This window comes from Neovison vison, chromosome 11, assembly GCF_020171115.1.
Source record: "Neovison vison isolate M4711 chromosome 11, ASM_NN_V1, whole genome shotgun sequence".
NCBI classification, from domain to species: Eukaryota; Metazoa; Chordata; class Mammalia; order Carnivora; family Mustelidae; genus Neogale; species Neogale vison.
Genome location: NC_058101.1, coordinates 47,481,271 through 47,501,362, shown reverse-complemented (window position 1 = coordinate 47,501,362; position 20,092 = coordinate 47,481,271). Strand labels below are relative to the sequence as shown.

The window sequence follows — 20,092 nt, the reverse complement described above, 5'->3', positions numbered from 1 at the left end:
CTCCACCTTGACGCTGTGCTTATTCAGGTTAAGAAAAATGGCAACACTGAGTTGGTACTCATTCTGTCCTCACACACTACAGAACTAACCAGGAAGTTGGATTCGCAGAATTAAAGTATAACAAAGTGATCTTCATGTTTAGTATTTGCTGCAGTATCTTACAAATTTCAGCATTTGGGGTATATAATTATGGACTTTAGCTATTTGTTTTTTCATTTGGTTGCTGGAACTTTCTTGTCTTTGAGACTGCATTAACTATTTCATGGACGAAGGCTGCTTGTAGGGGAAGATGAAAGATTTTTTGGATTGTGCAGAAAGGCCCCAAACTGAAGTGTGAGAAGGAATGAAAATTCAGACTTGAGTGTTGGGTTGAAAGGGATGACTGGTATTTTAGAGTTTGTAAGATAAAGGAAAACTTAACATAATGCATAAGAGGAGCGAAATATAACTGTGATTAATTTCTATGCTAGAAGAAAGTTTAGAGGTTTCTCTTGAAGTCCTCTCAATCAAGCTGAGATGCATGGTGAAGCTGTTTACTTAATAACTTTATCCTCAAATAGGATGAGCAAATGCAAGCAAGATTTAGGACTCATTCTGCCAAAGTGTTTGTTCTTATTCCTATTGAAGCTCACTAAACTTCTGATTATTTTATCTTCATTTACTAATAAAACTTAGCCATCTGATTTAGAATTAAATATGGGAAGAAGTTGGTACCTACAGTCTGGGACAGAGTCAAGTCAAGATAGTTGCTCCTTTTTTTATGAAGTCGATACTGCTGATACTGGATATTCTTTTTTTTTTTTTTTTTTGAGAGCTTTAGGGGCATTTATTGAGAGCGGGTTCAGGTACCACCTGGGTGCTGGGCTTCTCTGCGGCGCTGGCAGGCATCATAGCTGGTGCGCCCCTTACTGCCACTAGTTGGTGGGCCAGACAGCCATGACCACAGTCGCCACCAGCAGTAGCAAAAATCCCCATGATCATCCCGCAAGATGCTGATTTTCTGTCCACCATAGTCACGCGCCTGGTCTCCGTGCGGAGCTTCCCATCTGTGTTCTCCACCAGCTTGGCAAAGGTCATCAGTTATTTAGTTTTGTTCATCCAGTTCATTCCCAATTTCCTTCCCCATCTGTTTCTGCCGACTGATGATAGAGGATAGGGCATCCTGCATCCTGTTCTTGGATAATTTTCTGCTGCTGTTGCCGGAGTTCATCAAAACTCAAACCTCTGGTCTCCTCTGGCTCCTCAAAGAACCAAGGGTTGGGGACTCCTCGCTTAGCCCCTCCAGTCATCAGGCTGGACCTGATGAGATCTGGTTCTGCACCCTCGTTCTTAAAGGATGCCACAAGTAGTCTCTCTGGAGTTAAAGTTCATCCAGCGGGTTCTGTCTTTGGTCTCCTTCAAGCTGTGTTATCTGATGTGTTGACACAGCTCTTAGCAGCAGGTCCTTCAAAAGGGCAGTCTTGTCCTTCAGATTCTGCAACAAAGTTCTGATGGTCACGGGAAGCCTGATTGTATTTTCACCATTTCTTTCATACTGATTTTGCTGTCGGATTTTCTCGGCAATCTCTTGCACAATTTGGCAGATAGAATCAAATGTGGAGAACCAGGGGTCCAGGGCCATCGTTCAGTCTCTGCCCGCCGCCTGGATATTCTTTTTTTATTGTTTTCATAATGAAATTGAATGTGTGTACATGTGTAGAGCAGATTGTTGGAGAAATAGAACAAGTAAACGCCCTCAGTATTTGATGAGTCCAGTAGGCCAGCCTTGCACCTCATAATAAACCAGAAGAAGAAACACTTGCCTTTTATTCAGTTCCTGACTTGAACCAGACTGGAAATGGCCTTATAGATATTTTAAAATTTTAATCCTCAAAATAATCTTGTAAAGTCAGCATGTTACAATCCTCATTCTGTTACTGAGGAAACTAAAGGTCAGAAACTTTAAATATTCCCAGGTTCCTCCTAGTTTAGGAGTCGTTGGAGCCAGGATTAGAACTGCTGGGACTGTAACTCCAAATTTCATATTCTTTTTATTGCCCAAATTTTCATAGCTTTTCATTTTGTATCTGAGTGTTGGTTACAGAGAGTAAGGCTTAAAGACGGAGGAGATAAAGATGCCTTGAGAACACAAAGTTTGGGGCACCTGGGTGGCTCAGTGGGTTAGGCCTCTGTCTTTGGCTCGGGGCATGGTTTCAGGGTCCTGGGATTGAGCCCCGCATCAGGTTCTCTGTTCGGCAGGGAGCCTGCTTCCCCTCTCTATCTGCCTGCTTCTCTACCTACTTGTGATCTCTCTCTCAAATAAATAAAAAAATCTTTAAAAAAAAAAAAAAAACCCACAAAGTTTGTGAACTTTGCCTTAGGTCATTCCTTTACCATCAGCTGAGTGAGCCTGGACTGCATCTGATGGAAATGGAAGTAGATGTGTGTTTGCTGCAGCGATGGTATTCTTGTTCTGGGATTTTGAAGGTGCATTTTGGTACAACTGGATTCATTCATTAATTCATTTTTTTCTTTATTTTGGTTAGCAAATTAGGTGCCAGGTACTGTGCAAAAGGGTCTTTCCTGGGAATTTGGGAAGTTGTTTTGTCATTTAATACTGGATAACTGAGGCCCTGTGGGGAAAGCACAAAAGAACAACTACTTAAACAGTTATGCCTAAGTCCAAATAAGGTTCCTGCTTGTTATTTACTATTGAAAATAAATGAGGGACACCTGGGTGACTCAGTTGGTTAAGCCAATGCTTTCAGCTCAGGTCATGATCCTAGGGGTCTTGGGATTTAGCCCCACATCAGGCTCCCTGCTCAGTGGAGAGTCTGCTTCTCCCTCTCCCACTCCATCTGCCTGCCAGTCAGCCTACTTGTACTCTCTCTCTCTCTCTCTGTCAAATAAATAAAATCTTTAAAAAAGAAAAGAAAAGTGAGTACAAAGCTGTAGTGGCTCCTCAAGTAGGTGATTTAAAGGTTACCCTTCATTGTGATTGCCTTCCTTTTCAGTTCCTCTTTATTTGGGTATGGTCTGGCCTGTTTAAAACAGGAGCTAAAGGAGAGTTTGAAGAATCTAAGCTTCTAGCTTCTAAAGACTGAAGACATAATAATGAAAAGGCCAGAGTAACTATTTTCCTTTATTTTTTATACATTTGTATTATTAAATTATTAAATGATTTTTTAAATTAAATTATTAAAATTTCAGAGTAGACCTGGATTCATTTTACATATAAAGATGGAAACCTATTAGAATTACTTGATTTTTAAAAAGAATTAGCAGTAAGGGACTGCTCATGAGGTTCCACCTCCTGGATGAAGTCTGGCCCTTTACTCACTGGTGGCATACATGGTGGAAAGAGTAAAATCTGCCGCCTTTCTTGTTGATCCAGATTCAGGCCTTTCTGAAAAGCTACTAAGGCATTAAGCACAAGGTAACCTGGGGACATAACCAGTCTTCTTGGCGTATAAGATAACTCCAGAGAATGATGCTAGAAATACTAGGTCAGGAAAATTTATCCTCAAATTTTAAATTGTCCTTGATATTAACTTTGGTGCCTAATAACAAATATTTATTTTTTTTATCCCACTGATGGGTTAGTGATTAGTTTTACTTCTTCATTAAAGAAGGTTATTCTAGGTTAAAAAAAATAGACTTTTAAAAAGATGGTTTTGTCTAGAGGAAAATTTTCATTAAAGGTGGGGAAACTACAGTTGACGTATTAGTGTTCCTTCAACTTTGTGTCAGCGGAAGTCTTTAAGCAGTAATGAAGGTGGTAGAGATACTGTTGAGGCGACAGTAAGACCGTGTAGACAATGAGGTGATGCTCCTCAAGTCATACTGAGAATGTGTGTTAATTGAGGTAACTTTGGTGTGCAAAAAAGTTTCTATTTTGGTGCTTTTGGATTGAATAATTATCAAAGGATAATGATTCTGCAAAGGTCAGATAACGTAAATGATGTTTGGATTTTGTCTAACCTAACCTATTTTGTATATTGGGCTGACTAAAAAGGCTTCTTTGAGTCTGTAAGGTATTTTCCAGACCTCATCTCAGGGTTTGAGGAAAAAGTTCTTGAATCATTCTTTGAAAATAAAGACTGATTGTTTAAACTAGGAAATGAGTAACATTGTAAATGTGTGCATATTGCCACCAAGTGGCAGAAAGACAGCATTGTTTGTCATAGTTGCTAGTTAAGAGCCATAGGAAATACTGGAAAATCAAGGCACATTGTTACATAGCGTGATCTTTTATAGCAGCTGCTAAACTCTGCGGGCTAGCCACTCGTTAGTCAAACTTTTCACTGTGTGTCTGGTATGTGTTGACCAGTTGCCCAAATTCAAAAAATCATTGATTGCACACGGCACTATAAGGTGTATTTTAATTTTTCTTCTGTTAATTAGGTGGCCTTTTTTTAAATCCTCACTCCCTTTAATTTTCTTTCTTTTGTCTGTGTTCTTTTGTTGTGTTTATGCTTATCTTCTATTTGATGATAATTACTACTGAGGTCTAGAAATACAAACCTGACTCATTAGTTATTTCCTAAGGGGTGGCAGTATTGGGCTGTTTAAAATATAATTTCATCAACACATTATATAGAAATAGTCTCTGTTTAGATCGTATTAGATTTGTTGTTTTCTTATATCATGACTTCTTTGAATTATAGAGTTGATTTAAAAAAAAAAAAGCAAGGCTAGTTTAGAGGCATTTGTGAAGAGTTCTTTTTTTCTTATTTATTACATGATTGGAAAACACTTTCAATATAGAACCTTGGTCCGAGTTTTAAGTGTTAAATAGCTTATCATCCTAATTTTATACCTTGTTTATGCCATTTTATCACAGTACTCTTGAGAAAACCAGCCCTACCCAATCTTATACAGTTTTAGCCCTCTTTATATTTTTCAGATATGAAATAAAAGTATTCTTTTAAAAAAAATTTTTTTAAAGATTTTGTTTGTTTATTTGACAGAGATCACAAGCAGGCAGAGAGGCAGGCAGAAAGGGAGGGGGAAGCAGGCTCCCCGCTGAGCAGAGAGCCCGATGCTGGGCTTGATCCCAGCATCCTGAGATCATGACCTGAGCCGAAGGCAGAGGCTTAACCCACTGAGCCAACCAGGTGCCCCTAAAAGTTATGCTTTATGATAACTTGAGATTTGAATTCCATGTCTGGTACACTTTACTAAAGCACCGCTCTTTGAATTTTATAGCTGGTCAGTTCACTAAGGAGTCTTAATATCAGTGTTCAATAGAAGACACTAATAGGAGACAAGTTTCCTAAATTCTCAACCTCCCTGTAGTGTGCCAGCTAGGTATTTGAGTCTGTGCCATAGTAAGCATTGGGTGGCTCCCAGCATTAGAGGTCAGAAAGATCTCTGGTGTAGACTTGAATCGAGCCAACTCCTGAACTAGCTGGCTAATCCAGGCATCCCTCCAAACTTGGAGTGACCTGGAGCTGAGCCCACTACCTCGGCTGTGACCTCTGTGTCCATGGCCACAGTGAGAGTATGCAGGCATGAAAGCGGCTCTGCTTCCTTTTTACTGGTTTAGATAAATATGGGAAGACTTGAAAGGTTTCCCTCCTTACTCAGCTTGACCTCCAGGCCCTCCTTGGTCTACTTCCCCATTATCCAGGCTTCTTCTTCTCTTCTCAGCTACAGCCACACTGCTCTGTGTTTGTTTAGACATGGTCCATTTTAGTCCTTCCTACTTTAGAGCTTTTCCACTTGCTCTTGTCTCAGCTGAAATGCTCCCACCCAGCTACCCATGGTTTTAGATTGTGACTCAGGGTCACCTTTTTAAGGAAAGCTTTCCATGGCCACCCAGGTCTTCTACATTTTAAGTACCCCTTATCTGCTTAATTTTTCCCCTCAATGTTTATCACCAGCTAACAGAATATATAAGCTATTTTATACATTTAGTTTTTTTTTTAATTGTCACTCCTATTAGAGTGTGAATTCCATCACGACAGGAATTTTTTTTTCCCTTACTATATTCCCAGTGCCTAATACAGTAGGAATACAGACCAGGGATGTAATAATTTAGTGAATTAATGAATGTTACATAAACCCAGCTCACTTCTTATAAATTAATATAAATTGCTCCTAAAGTAGTCTTTAGAGTTGAGCAAAAAGTGGATATTATTTAATTTTGATTAAATTCAGTCAGTATTGTAGTGGGTGCTAAGGGGAGAAAGGAAACAAGAAGGAGATACTAACTACCTTTAGGAAGGACTGAGGCCAAATCTAGCCTGGTGTTGTCCATGTGTCACATATGCACAAGTAGGCACATGTACACATTTTTTGTTGTTCTTTTCTTAAGCCTGTATGCTATTGGCCTGCAAAGTGTTAAAAGGCATAAATTCGTCACTAAATCTTCAAAATTGGGAATCTCATCTAAAATTTGATTTCAAGCATCTGTTGAACAGTTGGAAGATGTGACCCTAGGCCCACATGCAGGTAGTTTGGCAAAGTGATTGAGAGGGTGTATACTCACAGGCTTACTAGTCTCTGTTGTGCCTTATTATTTTTATCATCCAAGTCACACACCAGTGGCTGATTGTCATTGTGTTTAAGATCCTCTTTTTCTTAGAGTGGGCTTAAAAGAATTAAGAAAAATTTTCCTTTATTCACAACTTGAATAAAGGTGGGAATTACCATGAGGGCTATGTGTTTGAAGAAAGGAGGGAACCTACTTCTTTGAGTAATTACATGATATCCCAACTTACTTATTGTACACCTGATAGGAATTACCATGAGGGCTATGTGTTTGAAGAAAGGAGGGAACCTACTTCTTTGAGTAATTACATGATATCCCAACTTACTTATTGTACACCTGATTCACCCACTAAATTTCTTAACCTGGCTACTATTTCAGTTTACTTAGCTACTATTTGAGTAAGTATTTGAGTTTTCAGGCCCCTGGATAAAACATGGTGTAAATGTACATAAACCAGTGTGTATAACTGAGCAAAAGCAAGTTATGCTCTTAATAAGGACTGGATTGGCTGTCTGAACTTAAAATAAGGGGCTTGACCTAGGCTCTGAAATAGACTTTTCTTAATGACTAGAAATGAGATAGCAGTTGTCTCCTGCATGGCATAGATTCAATCTTCAGGCTCTACTTCTATGCAGATTTTTTTCGGTTAATACAATTAATATGGTATAGTCTTACGAATTTTTTTTTTTTTTTTAGGTTTTATTTATTTGCCAGAGAGATAGGGAGTACACACAAGCAGGCAGAGAGGCAGGCAGAGGCAGCGAGAGAAGCAGGCTCCCCCCTGAGCAAGGAGCCCAGTGCGGGACTCGATCCCAGGACCCGGGACCATGATCTGAGCCAAAGGCAGCGGCTTAACCAACTGAGCCACCCAGGCATCCCGAATGTATTTTTTTCTTATGATTTTTCTTAGTAATACTTTCTTTGGTCTAGCTTTTTTGTAAGAAGACAGTATATAATACATATAGCATACAAAATATGTGTTGACTTTATGTTAATGGTAAGGCTTCCTGGTCAACAGTAGGCTATTAGTAGAGTTTTGGGAGAGTCAGAAGTTAGACATGGATTTTTAAACTGCATTCAGAGTTGGCACCCCTGACCCCCAGAGTGTTCAAGGGTCAACTGTATAAGGAAGTTACTCTAGGTGGGAAGAATTTTTGAAGGCAGGTTTTTGGCAGCTAGCAGAACAAATCCGTTGGTAATGTGAGGTGAAACGGTACAGTGCTTTGTTCTTTCAGTCGTTCACTTGCACCAGGTGTTCAGGGTATAAAATACACAAAACATAGGAATTCAGTGTCCATTTTCCTTTTAATTCTTTTACTTTTATTATTATTTTGGAAGTTTCTACTTTGGATGTTGCTCCAGTTCTTTTTTCCAGGTTAATTACCAAATAAATTTAAGTGTAATAGCCATAACTATAATGCCATCAATTAATAATATGTCATTTTAAGTAGATCTTAAGTAATAATTGCAGATTCTTTCGTGGTGTATCATCTTCTGCAACCCTTTAGACTTTGTTGGATTTACTGAATTCCAATAGTTCAGAATTCTGAGCTCCATTAAAATGAAAGGAATGCTCCCTGCTCAAAGAAGTATCTGTTGTAATTGAGTGCATAATTTGAGTATAGACAAACCTGCACTGAACAAGTGTAGTCTTTGTGAAAGCCTTGATTTCTGTGCTCTGTACATGACTATTTGGATTACAGAAGGCTTCACCAGAATGTTTCATTAGGAGATTATTTAACGCAGTTTAGTATAATTTTGTATTCATATGTTCGAAGAAAAGAAATGCTTTCTTAAATCTAATAGCATTGTTTGTTTTTGTATTTGTGTGGTGTGTATATGTGTGTGTTTCCCCCATTGGTTCAGGTTTTTTTGCCCTCCTCCTTGTGTGTATCTTATGGGCAGTGGATGGAAGAAAAAAAAAGAACAAATGGAACGGGATGGTTGTTCTGAACAAGAGTCTCAACCATGTGCATTTATTGGAATAGGAAATAGTGACCAAGAAATGCAGCAGCTGAACTTGGAAGGAAAGGTAAATTAAAACTATGTTGTTTCTCTTAAATGGCACCATGGTACTAGCGTGTGTAGTTTCCTTATTTGTTCTCGTGGTGATGATTTTTTTTCTTTTATGGCTTTCGGTAGTGATTTTCTGAAACACCACCCACCAGAGATAAACTTCTCAAATAGCTGTGGGCTAGCCTTGAGCTGTGGACATCTAAAGGTAGCCCGTAGTAAGCTTCCACAGCTTGGGGGCAGTTGTAGCAGGCTGTAAATCAGGTTTTCATTGGAAGCCAATAAAAAAATTAAGGAGGCTAATCTGTCCTGTGACTGACTGGGGAGACCTGATATTCAACAAACAGTGAAAATACATAGCTCAGTAATATTTTACGCTCTCTTAATCTTAGTCTTAAACGGGAAGCAAAGTGATAGAGATTAATTCTTAGAAGTATTTATCTGTGTTTATAAAGATCATAAATGTTTTACTTAGCTTCTGTGTGCAGCAAAACTACAATAGACAAGAACAGCCACAATAAGCTTGACTCAAACTTTTAGGGATTTTCTTTAATTTGTTAGGGAATGGAATTTATGTATTAGTTTTACTAATTATATTTTATGAAATTAGAAAGTAATCGTTTCAGTCTATACCTTTAGTGTTAAGAAATAGTTCTTACTGACTTAGCATTTAACTATTATTTTGTTTTCCCTTGATATTAAAATTTGAAAAATAGTTCTCAACAATCACATGAGTGTCTTAAAACAGTATGTAGGAAGCTCTTTCCGCATTCAGTAAGTCTTCACTGAATATCTTAGTGTTTGCTGTGTTGCAGTTGGCAGTATGGATGGGACTGGCAGGTAAAATTGTGAGGAGCTAGGAGATTTGTACACTCTAGTTCAGTTTTAGTCATTTTACAGATAATACGCAGAACGCGTACCAGGAAGCCTTAGTAACAACCACCTTCAAATATTTTTATGACATTTGTATCTTTATAATTTTTACCAGTAAGCCTTGTCACTTAGGTATTTTTAATATTTTTTAATTAGGTTTGCAGTAAAACATTACAATAAAGGTGGTTTCATTTTAAAAAGAAAATAGAGCCGTAAGAAATATTTCTAAGTTATGACCCTTGAGCCCCAAAGTATGTATTTAAGTGGTAGGCTGATCCAATACGCCTTAGCTGTGTCTCACCTATTTTCCTGTTCTTTAGAAAGTCTCAGTTACACGTCTCCAGGCTGTGCATTTAGATACATGGTGCTATGAAGTAACTACTTGGGTAGGGAGTGAGAAGCCAGGGATTGTAGCTACCAGTGTATATGACTGTTAACTGAATTTCATTGCCTGCTTTAACCAGTTCCAGCTTCCAGCATTTTACGGGAAGTAATACCAAACAAACACACCCCACTTGCCTTTTCCAGCATCATGGTTCGGTAGATCTTTCTTCACCTTACACCACTATATTCTTTCTCCAAGCCCTAAAAATTTACACAAGATGAAAAAAATATCTGAAAGCCTGAGCATGAACTAGTATTTAAAGCATCTACTAATGGGGTGGTATAATGTCTATAAGCCACATTTACCTGTTAATATTAGTTTTAATGAAAAATGCTATTAGAGAAATCTTACTTACTTTATATAAAATAAGACTTGTTGAGAGTCAGCAGAAGGCATTCCAGGTGGAAGGAACATCCTCTATGCTTGGAGCCTAAAGGTATATGAACATGGTAGGTATGGGTAGGCAAAGTTGGCCTGAGCAGTGTGACTCAGCTTCGGAGAGAGGCTCTTTGCTCTTGCTGTCTCTCTTCACCTCAGCTCATTTAAGGTAATACTCTTTTCTTTTCAATAGTCTGCTCATTGAATGCTTCAGTTAGTCATTATTCAAAAAGAAGGGGTATTTGTTTTGCACTATTGAGTATTTGTACTTAATATTCATTACAGTAAAGTTCTGGTATATGTAGCATTAAATATGGTCATGACATTTGACTCTGTGTTGATATTTTGGATCCAAGATTTCACTTAATCATGTTTGAAAATGTCAAATGTTCATTTCCTCAATTTTATATCTTACGTAGTTGGAACTAGGTAAGCTATACAACATGAATTCACCCCTACTTAGCCCATTTGATAAAGACAACAGACTGTACTTCGTCTTTCAGTGATTGTTAAAGTTGGTTTTATCAGTTATTCATTGAATTCATTCACTGAAAACTTAGTATTGGCCATACTAAGATGTAAGTATGTAACCAACAAGGTTTTGGTGGTATTGAAACTTTACTTTTTTTTCACAGAACTATTGCACAGCCAAAACATTGTACATATCTGACTCAGACAAGAGAAAGCACTTCATGTTGTCTGTAAAGATGTTCTACGGCAACAGTGATGACATCGGTGTGTTCCTCAGCAAGCGAATAAAAGTCATTTCCAAACCTTCCAAAAAGAAGCAGTCATTGAAAAATGCTGACTGTATGTATGCTTGAGTTTTCTTTTTTGCCACCAATTCCCATCATAAATGTAATAAGACAGATTCAGCTTTTTTTGCTTTTTTTTTTTTAAGTTAAAAAAATGACTTTTTGAGAGCAAGTTCATTTTTACTAATGTTTTTGTGGCCCTCACTTTATCAAAAACTGTCACACTCGTGTATTTTTGCTACTTTATAGACTTCCTTTTTGTTTCTTTGTTTGTTTTTTCCTTTATCTTTTTTTAATTGAAGTGAACAAGACCTGGTCTAGGGAAATGGTTCCCAACCAGACTGGGTTCTTCACTGCTCCACAGAGACATAGGGAAAAATGGGAGTTTTTTTCCTTTTGCTGTCAGTGACTGCAGGGAGTGATTGATGGTGGCACTGGGTGTGTTGGGCCAGTGATGCTAAATGTTCTCTTTCTCATTCCATGGAGAATTGATCCACCAAGACTGTCAAAAGCTCCTCTTTGAGAAACACTATTTTCAAATGGGCTTTGGAAGGCCATCCTGCAAACCGAAACAAAACTTTTTAAAAGATTTTATTTATTTATTTGAGAGAGACAGTGAGAGAGAGCATGAGCGAGGAGAAGGTCAGAGAGCGAAGCAGACTCCCCATGGAGCTGGGAGCCTGATGTGGGACTCGATCCCGGGACTCCAGGATCACGCCCTGAGCCGAAGGCAGTCGTCCAACCAACTGCGCCACCCAGGCGTCCCCCGAAACAAAACTTTTAACATGGTTCTTTGGCAAAGACTCCTGCTTATGAGCAGATTTTTAGACTACCAAATACAAATGCTGTCTGATTAAATTATGCATTTCAACCCTTACATGCCATTTTCTTTTTTAATTCTAACTTTTTATGATGAAAACTTTCAAATTGCTACTACTTTCTCCCTTTTACATCAAGTGATCATGCACCTGGCCTCAATAATAGGTTTTGCCAGTTCTCTTTCATTATTTCCATGGCCTCTTCCTTTTACTGATGGCTGGAATATTTTAATGGAAATCTGAGATATCCTGTTGTTTCAACCACCATTTCTGCAGTAGTGATTCTTAACAGATAGCTTTCTTTTTAAACATTAGTCTGCCTAAAAAAGTTGAAGTAGTTCTTTAATGCCATCCGAAAGCCAGTCCATGTGCAGATTTATTACAGTTGCATTTTTGTGGGGTTTTTTCTTAGCATTTGGCCTGTTCAAACTTGGATCCAAATAAGATTGATACATTTTAATCTGTAGACTGTGTTCTCTCCCCCTCCAACCTTTCTTCCATGTCATTTGTTGAAGAAATGGGGTCATTTTTCCTTTGGAATTTACATATTCTGAATCTGGCTGATTACATGTGCCTCTTTCATATTTTCAATAAACTGATGGTTAAATTTAAAAACTTTAGAATTAGCTGGTCCTCTGTATGTTCATTTCCTTCAAATCAGAAGTCCTGTGATGTCTGATCATCCTACTTTTTGTCCTATTAAGATTATTTATAATAAATTAAGCTGTTAGCCTAATCCATCTATTACAGAGTTCCCCAGGAACCTTAACCATTGATAATGGCTGCTTCAGTCCAGTATTTTATGAAGGGCTTTTTCTGATTCTTTTACTCTTAATTTGTTAGCAGTTTGTTTCAAATATAGTCTGCAGAGGAAAGGCAGGATAAATGCTTGTTTACAATTACAAATTTACAAATTACAAATTTACAGAATAACCATAGTATTCTTTGAAAGTGCCCAGTGAGATGTTAGGAGTTTTTTTTGTTTGTTTGATTGCTTTTGTTTTGTTTCATTTTGTTTTACTATGGGTTTAATGGGTTTTTATGTATTGGTTGGTTTTCGTTTCTCAGTCATTATTACTATAATCATTTACTTAATATTATAGAAGTTTTCAAACATCTTAGACAGTTGCATAATTATATGAAACCTCTTGTGTTTATCATCTGACTTCAGCAATGATCTTAACTGCAGGCCAGTCTTATTTCAACTGTACCCATCTTCTACCCTGCTTTCCTCTGCCTCATTTTAGTTTGGTCCAAATCCAGACATCATCTGCAAATATGTACCTCTGATTGAGAGGGCCTTTTGTTTATTTAATATAATTACAGTACCATGATCACATAAAAACAAATGTCATAAAAAACTATAAAAAAATAAAATTTCTTAATCTTGGGGAACCTGGGTGGGTCAGTTGGTTAAGCATCTGTCTTTGGCTCAGGTCATGGGATTGCAGTATACAGAGGATTTTATAGCCTGCTTTTCCATTCTCTGGTCTTCTAGGGAGATACTTTCTTTATTGGTGCATTGAGGTACACATTATTTAAGTAGGTAAATGACATTATAATTTATTTACTCAATTTCCTACTTTTGGATATTTGTTATTTAAAAAATAATTTCCCTTTGCTGAACAGCATTGCGTGAAACATACTGTGTAGCTCTCATTTTAAAATTTAAAATTTTATGGACATATCTTGTATCTTTAGCATGAAATTATTAATGACCGTTACATTGACTTTTTTTTTCCTTAGGGTATCAGTTTGTTAGTAGAGTCTTTTAATTATTAAGTTATAATAAAAAATAATCATAACTTGCCATGTACAGGTCCCTTCCCCCCAGTCACCTAAAGAGAAGCTCTTTTTTCTTTACAGTATGCATTGCCTCAGGAACAAAGGTGGCTCTGTTTAATCGACTGCGATCCCAGACAGTTAGTACCAGATACTTGCATGTAGAAGGAGGTAATTTCCATGCCAGTTCTCAGCAGTGGGGAGCATTTTACATTCATCTCTGTGAGTATAAAAATGTGTATTTGATATTTTTAGTGTGAAATTTTTAAATTCTTTGATAAAAAGACATACCAGCTGTATTAGTTTTGTTGTTTTCCTAAGTAGATTAATGAATTCTACAAGGTAATAATTTAATCTCTTTATTCGCTCCACCATAGTGGATGATGATGAATCAGAAGGAGAAGAATTCACAGTTCGCGATGGCTACATCCACTACGGACAAACAGTGAAACTCGTGTGCTCCGTTACTGGCATGGCACTCCCAAGACTGGTATGGCTCTACTTTTGCTTTAGTCATATGTGTAGTAAAAATAAAAGATACAGCATTCAAATGTAAAAATACATTTCAGGTTCATGCTTTTTAATTTAAGAACACCTATCAGTAATCACTGCTATTCTTTATTTACAATTATACCCCACTTTATTGTGAAAATGATTTAAGGCAGTTAGCCGTTTTTATGACTGCATTCTTGATGACTTTCTGTTACACTGTCTCTAAATTTTGGTGGAGTTTTCCTTTTTGGTTGTATATCTGAACATGTTCAATAGAGGGCACTAAATAATTACATTATGATTTCTTTCCTTAACTAATACAGATACCCTAATCATTTTCTCTGGTACCTGCTGTATCCCACCACAGGACCAAGTTTTAGAAGCATAGAAATTCTTAGTTCTTTAAAAAATACAAGCATAGTTTTTATTAGTTTACGCTCCCACAAGAATATAGATTTATTGAAAATTAAATTGTTATTTCATACTCTTGAGAGAGGCATGGTGTTTAGGGCTTTTTGTTCATTAGGATGACTTGAAAACTAAAAATTGCGTTTCTTAGTAAAATGAAAACAAGAGTACAGTTTAGTTAAGATGGAGGGGATTTATGAGTAGCCCTGATTCAGGGTCAAGTTGGGGGGACATGGTGTTGGGCTGTATATCCAGTTTATCTCAGAAATATGGTAAATATTGTACCAACAGAGCCAGGATAGAGGAGAGAATACCAATTGGGGTAATCTCTGATGTTTTATGAATGTAGAATTCACCAGACCCATACCTTAAGTTATAATGTTTGCACTATCTGTTATCAGATTTCTTACCATTTCTCAATAATTGGAAGTGACCAAAGCAAGTTTTTGATGCCAAATACTAGTGAACATCTTTGGTTTCTTTACTGGTAAGAGGTCATTCAGCAGTGTCTATTTCCAAAGAACTCATATGGGGAATAAAATTGAATCAGACATGTCTCATGTTCACAATGTGATTATTCTTAGCTAGTGGAGAAACAGTGGAATACACAAATAACAGTAATCTAGGCAAATTTTGACTCTTAAATGATGGGGAAGCATGAGTAGACTTAGAGGAAGCTCTAGACTTAGATCATTTAAAAGTCATTTATTTCTCTAAAATCCAAACCTCATCAAATTTAAATGTAGCTTGAAGACTTTGGCATTGAATTGAAACATTTTGCTTGAGATTAGTCAGTCTCGTAGATGATGTTAGAAGTTATATTACTAAAAGTGTACTGTCTCCCTTTAAACTCAGAAATTGGTGTGGTGTTAGTAGAATGGCAAATATTCTAATAACCAGCAGAACTAAAAAATGTAAATGACAAAAAATGTTAACTTCAGAAAGATTGGAACTGTTACACAATTGTGGCTTAAAGAAAAGTTTGAATACTGAGATGTAAAGTAGTAAAGCCAACAATATTGCATGATACTAATAGTACTATTCTAAGTACTTTCACATGTAGTGATTTAGTCCTAATAAAACTGAGTAGTTACTTTTAAGGATATTCACTGTGAAGCAAAGTATTGCAGTCCTGTGTGCATACATGCATCCTATAAATAGTCCTGAGTCTTCCATGTACCCGACATTGTCTGGATGCTTGAGATACTTTGGTGAGCAAGATAGGCTTTCTGTCCTCATGGAGCTTACATTTTGTTAGGGAGATGGACAAAAATCAGCTAAAGAAATACCCATATTAACATATTAAAGGTTAAAACAGATGATAAGAAAATAAGCTAAAACAGGATCAAGAGAGACTGGGAGTGCTTTGAGGGGTCAGAGAAATCTTTGCAGTGGGGATATTTGAACAGAGACCAGAATGAAGTTGGGAACTATGAACTGTGAAGAATATTTCAGACAAACAGCATGAGCACAGAAAGAGCTTAGGAGAGAATATGAGACAAATAATAAAGAAGTAATAAAGAAGCCATGGTAGCCTAAGCCAGGGGAGGAATGGAGGAAGCGAGCGACAAGAATTGAGATATTGTCTGCATATGGTAGGAGGACACTGGAGGGTATTAAACAGGACACGATGGCTGTTTATGTTTGGAAGGGTAATTGCCGCTGCTCTGTGAAGAGAACATGGGGCGTAGCTGTGGGAGCAGAGAGGCAGAGCTTGGGCTTCTGTTGTTAACTCAAGCAAGCGTTGATGGTTGATGGTGGCATCGTAGACCAGGTAGTGGTGAGGTGATGAGAGATGACAGATTTGTGTGAGAGGAGACCTAATAGAGTTTGTTGACAGATTGGGAGATTGGGTGTAGGAGAAAACAAGGAGTCAAAGGTGATTGCAGAGTTTTTTGGGATTGAGTGAGTGGTGGTGCTGTTTATTGAGCTGTGAGTTAGAGGAGGATCACTCGTAGAAGGAAATTTTAAATCTGGGTTTGTTTGGTTTTTTTGATACTTTATTTTTTTAAAGATTTTATTTATTTATTTGTCAGTTAGAAGAGAGCACAAGCAGGCAGAGATGCAGGCAGAGAGAGAGGGAGAAGCAGGCTCCCTGCTGAGCAAGCAGCCTAATGTGAGACTTGATCCCAGGACCCTGAGATCATGTCCTGAGCTGAAGGCAGATACTTAATTGACTGAGCCACCCAGGTGTCACAAAAATCTGGGTTTTGATGAAGATTGAGGTAGCCTATTAAACAACTTTTTTTTTTTTTTAAAGATTTTATTTATTTACTTGACAGAGAAAGAGATCACAAGTAGGCAGAAAGAGTGGGGGAAGCAGGCTCTATGCTGAGCAGAGAGTCCGATGCAGGGCTCGACCCCAGGACCCTGAGATCATGACCTGAGCCAAAGGCAGAGGCTTCATCCCCTAAGCCACCCAGGCGCCCTGCCTATTAAACATCTTACGTGGAACTGTTGAGTCAGTAGTTAAATGTACAGGTTGATGCCGTAGGAGAGAAGTTAGGGCTGGAGATAGAACTTTAGGAGTTGCCAACCTCTAAATAGTACAGAACGGAAGGAGGTTGGAGAAAGGAGAAGGGGTCCGAGGACTCGGCTCTGGTACACTCTGAAGGCCAGTTAAAGTAGGGCGGACCCCAAAAGGTTTTTTTTTTTTTTAGTGCTTCTGAGAAAGCTAGTAATGTGAGGACCCATGCCTCCTGATGCCCACAGATTCATCTCTCCAGAAGTCCTTGGTGGCCCTCGACAAGGGCAGTTGTGGGGACTTTGAGACAAAAAGCTGGAGTTTACTTCAGGAGATTGGACAGTTGAGGAGGAAGATGAGATTGCCATAAAGGGGAGCTAAGAAATGGAGTGAGAGTCGGGGAGAGGGACACGTAGTCAAGGAAGAATTTTGTTTACTTTCGATTTTAGATGAGAAATATATTTGTATGCTTTGGGGAGTGATCATCTTCATAATCATCAAACACTTAGTGATTACCTTCTGTGGACTAAGTGGCATCTCAGACTCAATAGGATTTTCTTTCAGGTATCTATATGCTTTTTGTGCCAGCCAGCCAGCCATGGAATCACACTCTGGTCCTTCAGCTTCTAGCTGTGATATGAGCAAGTTACCTGACTTTTCTGAGCCCACTTCCTAATCTGGAAAATGATACTTTAGGTGTTTAAAACAGATACATTAGCTGATGGACTGCACTGACTAGCATACTCACAGTGGTCTTTAGAGACAGTTTTTCCTTTGATGTCATTACATATTATAGGAAAAGTCAACTGAATTTGCTGCACAAAATACGGTCCATTGGCCGGTAGGATTAACATCAGCTGTCAGTTTGTTAGAAATGCAGACTGTTAGGCCCCCATGAGATCTGTGGTATTCGAACAAGACCAGATGATTTGTATGCACATCAAAGTTCGAAAAACAGTGATCTGGAAAACAAGTATCTGCCCGCCCTGTTTTTCAGGTGTTCATGGAAGATGGTAACAGCTTTCCCATTCTACCAGGCTTGTGATCTGAAAGTATTTTTACACCTCGCCTTATTGCTTCTCAATGTTTCTCCACATGTGATGACCTCTTCTTTTCTAATTATTGAAATACAGATAATTAGGAAGGTTGATAAGCAGACCGCATTACTGGATGCAGATGACCCTGTGTCACAACTCCATAAATGTGCATTTTACCTTAAGGATACAGAAAGAATGTACTTGTGCCTTTCTCAAGAAAGAATAATCCAGTTTCAGGTATGTTTTAAAATTATTGGTAAAAATGTGCCTTCTTTCGGTTAGCAGCATAGAGACCTAAAACTTGTTTAATGTTAATTGTGCCCAAGTACGTGAAGCTGTTTTCAGATCTTTATCTCAAGGCCAAAGGTTGTTAACCTACATGATCCTGAGATATGGCAGTCACTATACCTCAAGGAAGAACTCGGAACTATAAAAGTGTTCTTGACCATCTAGGTCTGGGAATTGAAAAGTTCCTTAGATCTTCCAGAAGTAGATTTTGGGTGTTTGGTGAATCCCCTGAAACTGCATGAAGACATTGTAGATAGATACATCTATGTTTTGGGGGAGGGTTCAGAATTATCCGATTTACATTGGGGTCTTCCTAGATAGTAATGACAAGATGTTTTGAAAGCTGATTTTTCACTACATTCATTCAGAAGTCTTTCATGAGGACATCTATGACATGGGCAGATGATTTCATAGGATAGTTATACTTTCATGTGAAACTCATTTGTAAACATCCGGAGGCCATGTGCAGCCGTTCTTCTCAGCTCAGAGCGGATGGCCTGGTCTGGGTGTTTCAAGGTAGGGGTAGGGGGATGCCAGTTCACATCTCGGTTCCCTCCTGCTGAAAGTGCATGAGTTTCTAACTGCTCTTTAAGGTTGAGGGGCTCCTGGTCTCTCTCTCTCTCTCTCTCTCTCTCTCAGGGATCTGAGTTTTAAGTAGCTATTTACATCACGAATACTGATCTTTTATTAAAGAAATTATACAGATACTTGTGTACTCTCAAATGGTTATTATGAAAGGTAATATAATATGTCACTGAAATATTTCATAGTCTAATAAAAACTGCCGAATGTGAAGTTGCCATATTAAATATTCTGTGTTTATTTAGGGACTGGCAAAGCACCATGTTTGGGAAGTTCATACATTTATACTGAACTCTCTCCCTGTTAGTTACAGTATATGAGGGCTACCTTGTTAAAATTGTCTTATACTGCGATGTATATAAAAATCCATTTCTAAACATTCTTTCTTCATAAGGCCACTCCATGCCCAAAAGAACCAAATAAAGAGATGATAAATGATGGAGCTTCCTGGACAATCATTAGTACAGATAAGGCAGAGTATACATTTTATGAGGGGATGGGCCCTGTCCTTGCCCCAGTCACCCCTGTGCCTGTTGTAGAAAGTCTTCAGGTAAGTCCACTTACTCACACGTTGACTTTCAGCTTTTTGTAACTGCTCCCAGCTCTGACTAGGTGTGATTTTTATTTCACAGTAAATTTGATTTTTCTCCAAATCTTGTGATTCGGGGATGTTAATACATTGTTTGTTGATTAAAAAAAACAAAACAAAACACACTTTCATACAAGAAAATTTAAGTTTAGATCTACTTGTATGTTACATTGAGATGTGATTAGCTTACTTTGTCTTTACAATCATGTTGCTATTTATCTATTTTTAAAGATTTTATTTATTTGTTAAAGAGCAGGGAGCACGAGCTGGGGGGAGGGGGCCGAAGGAGAGGGAGAAGCAGGCTCCCCACTGAGCAGGGAGCCTGACATGGGGCCTGATCCCAGGACCTTGGGATCATGACCTGATCCAAAGGCAAATCTTAACTGACTAAGCCACCCAGACGCCCCTCATGTTATTTAAAAAGAAGAGTTTTATTGATTTTTTTCACAAATCACAGTCAAATGAAAAACTAATCTGTGTACTTTAATGAAAAATGAAAAATTTTCTCAACAGTTGTTCTCATTTTCTTTGAATTTCAGTTGAATGGCGGTGGGGACGTAGCAATGCTTGAACTTACAGGACAGAATTTCACTCCAAATTTACGAGTATGGTTTGGGGATGTAGAAGCTGAAACTATGTACAGGTACTTAATGAAACTTTTTACATCATCTAGAGTTTTTGATGGGCGTGGATACATGAGACTCTTTCTTAATATTGATTGTAATGTAGCAAGCAACCTGTTTTAAGTTCTTG

At 38.0% G+C, this 20,092-nt stretch overlaps 1 protein-coding gene and 1 pseudogene across 3 annotated transcripts in view; one reads left to right on the top strand and one right to left on the bottom strand.

Moving 5' to 3' along the window:
• Nucleotides 1-20,092, top strand: part of RBPJ (recombination signal binding protein for immunoglobulin kappa J region) — a 217,236-nt gene that overhangs the window by 192,704 nt on the left and 4,440 nt on the right. For all 3 annotated transcript variants that reach the window (XM_044225838.1, XM_044225836.1, XM_044225837.1), the window contains 7 exons: nt 8,342-8,507; nt 10,760-10,934; nt 13,564-13,701; nt 13,857-13,969; nt 17,977-18,117; nt 19,145-19,300; nt 19,879-19,982. In XM_044225838.1, coding sequence (XP_044081773.1) covers nt 8,342-8,507; nt 10,760-10,934; nt 13,564-13,701; nt 13,857-13,969; nt 17,977-18,117; nt 19,145-19,300; nt 19,879-19,982 — 993 coding nt within the window. The remainder of the gene's footprint in view (nt 1-8,341; nt 8,508-10,759; nt 10,935-13,563; nt 13,702-13,856; nt 13,970-17,976; nt 18,118-19,144; nt 19,301-19,878; nt 19,983-20,092) is intronic.
• Nucleotides 293-1,628, bottom strand: LOC122890121 (annotated as a pseudogene).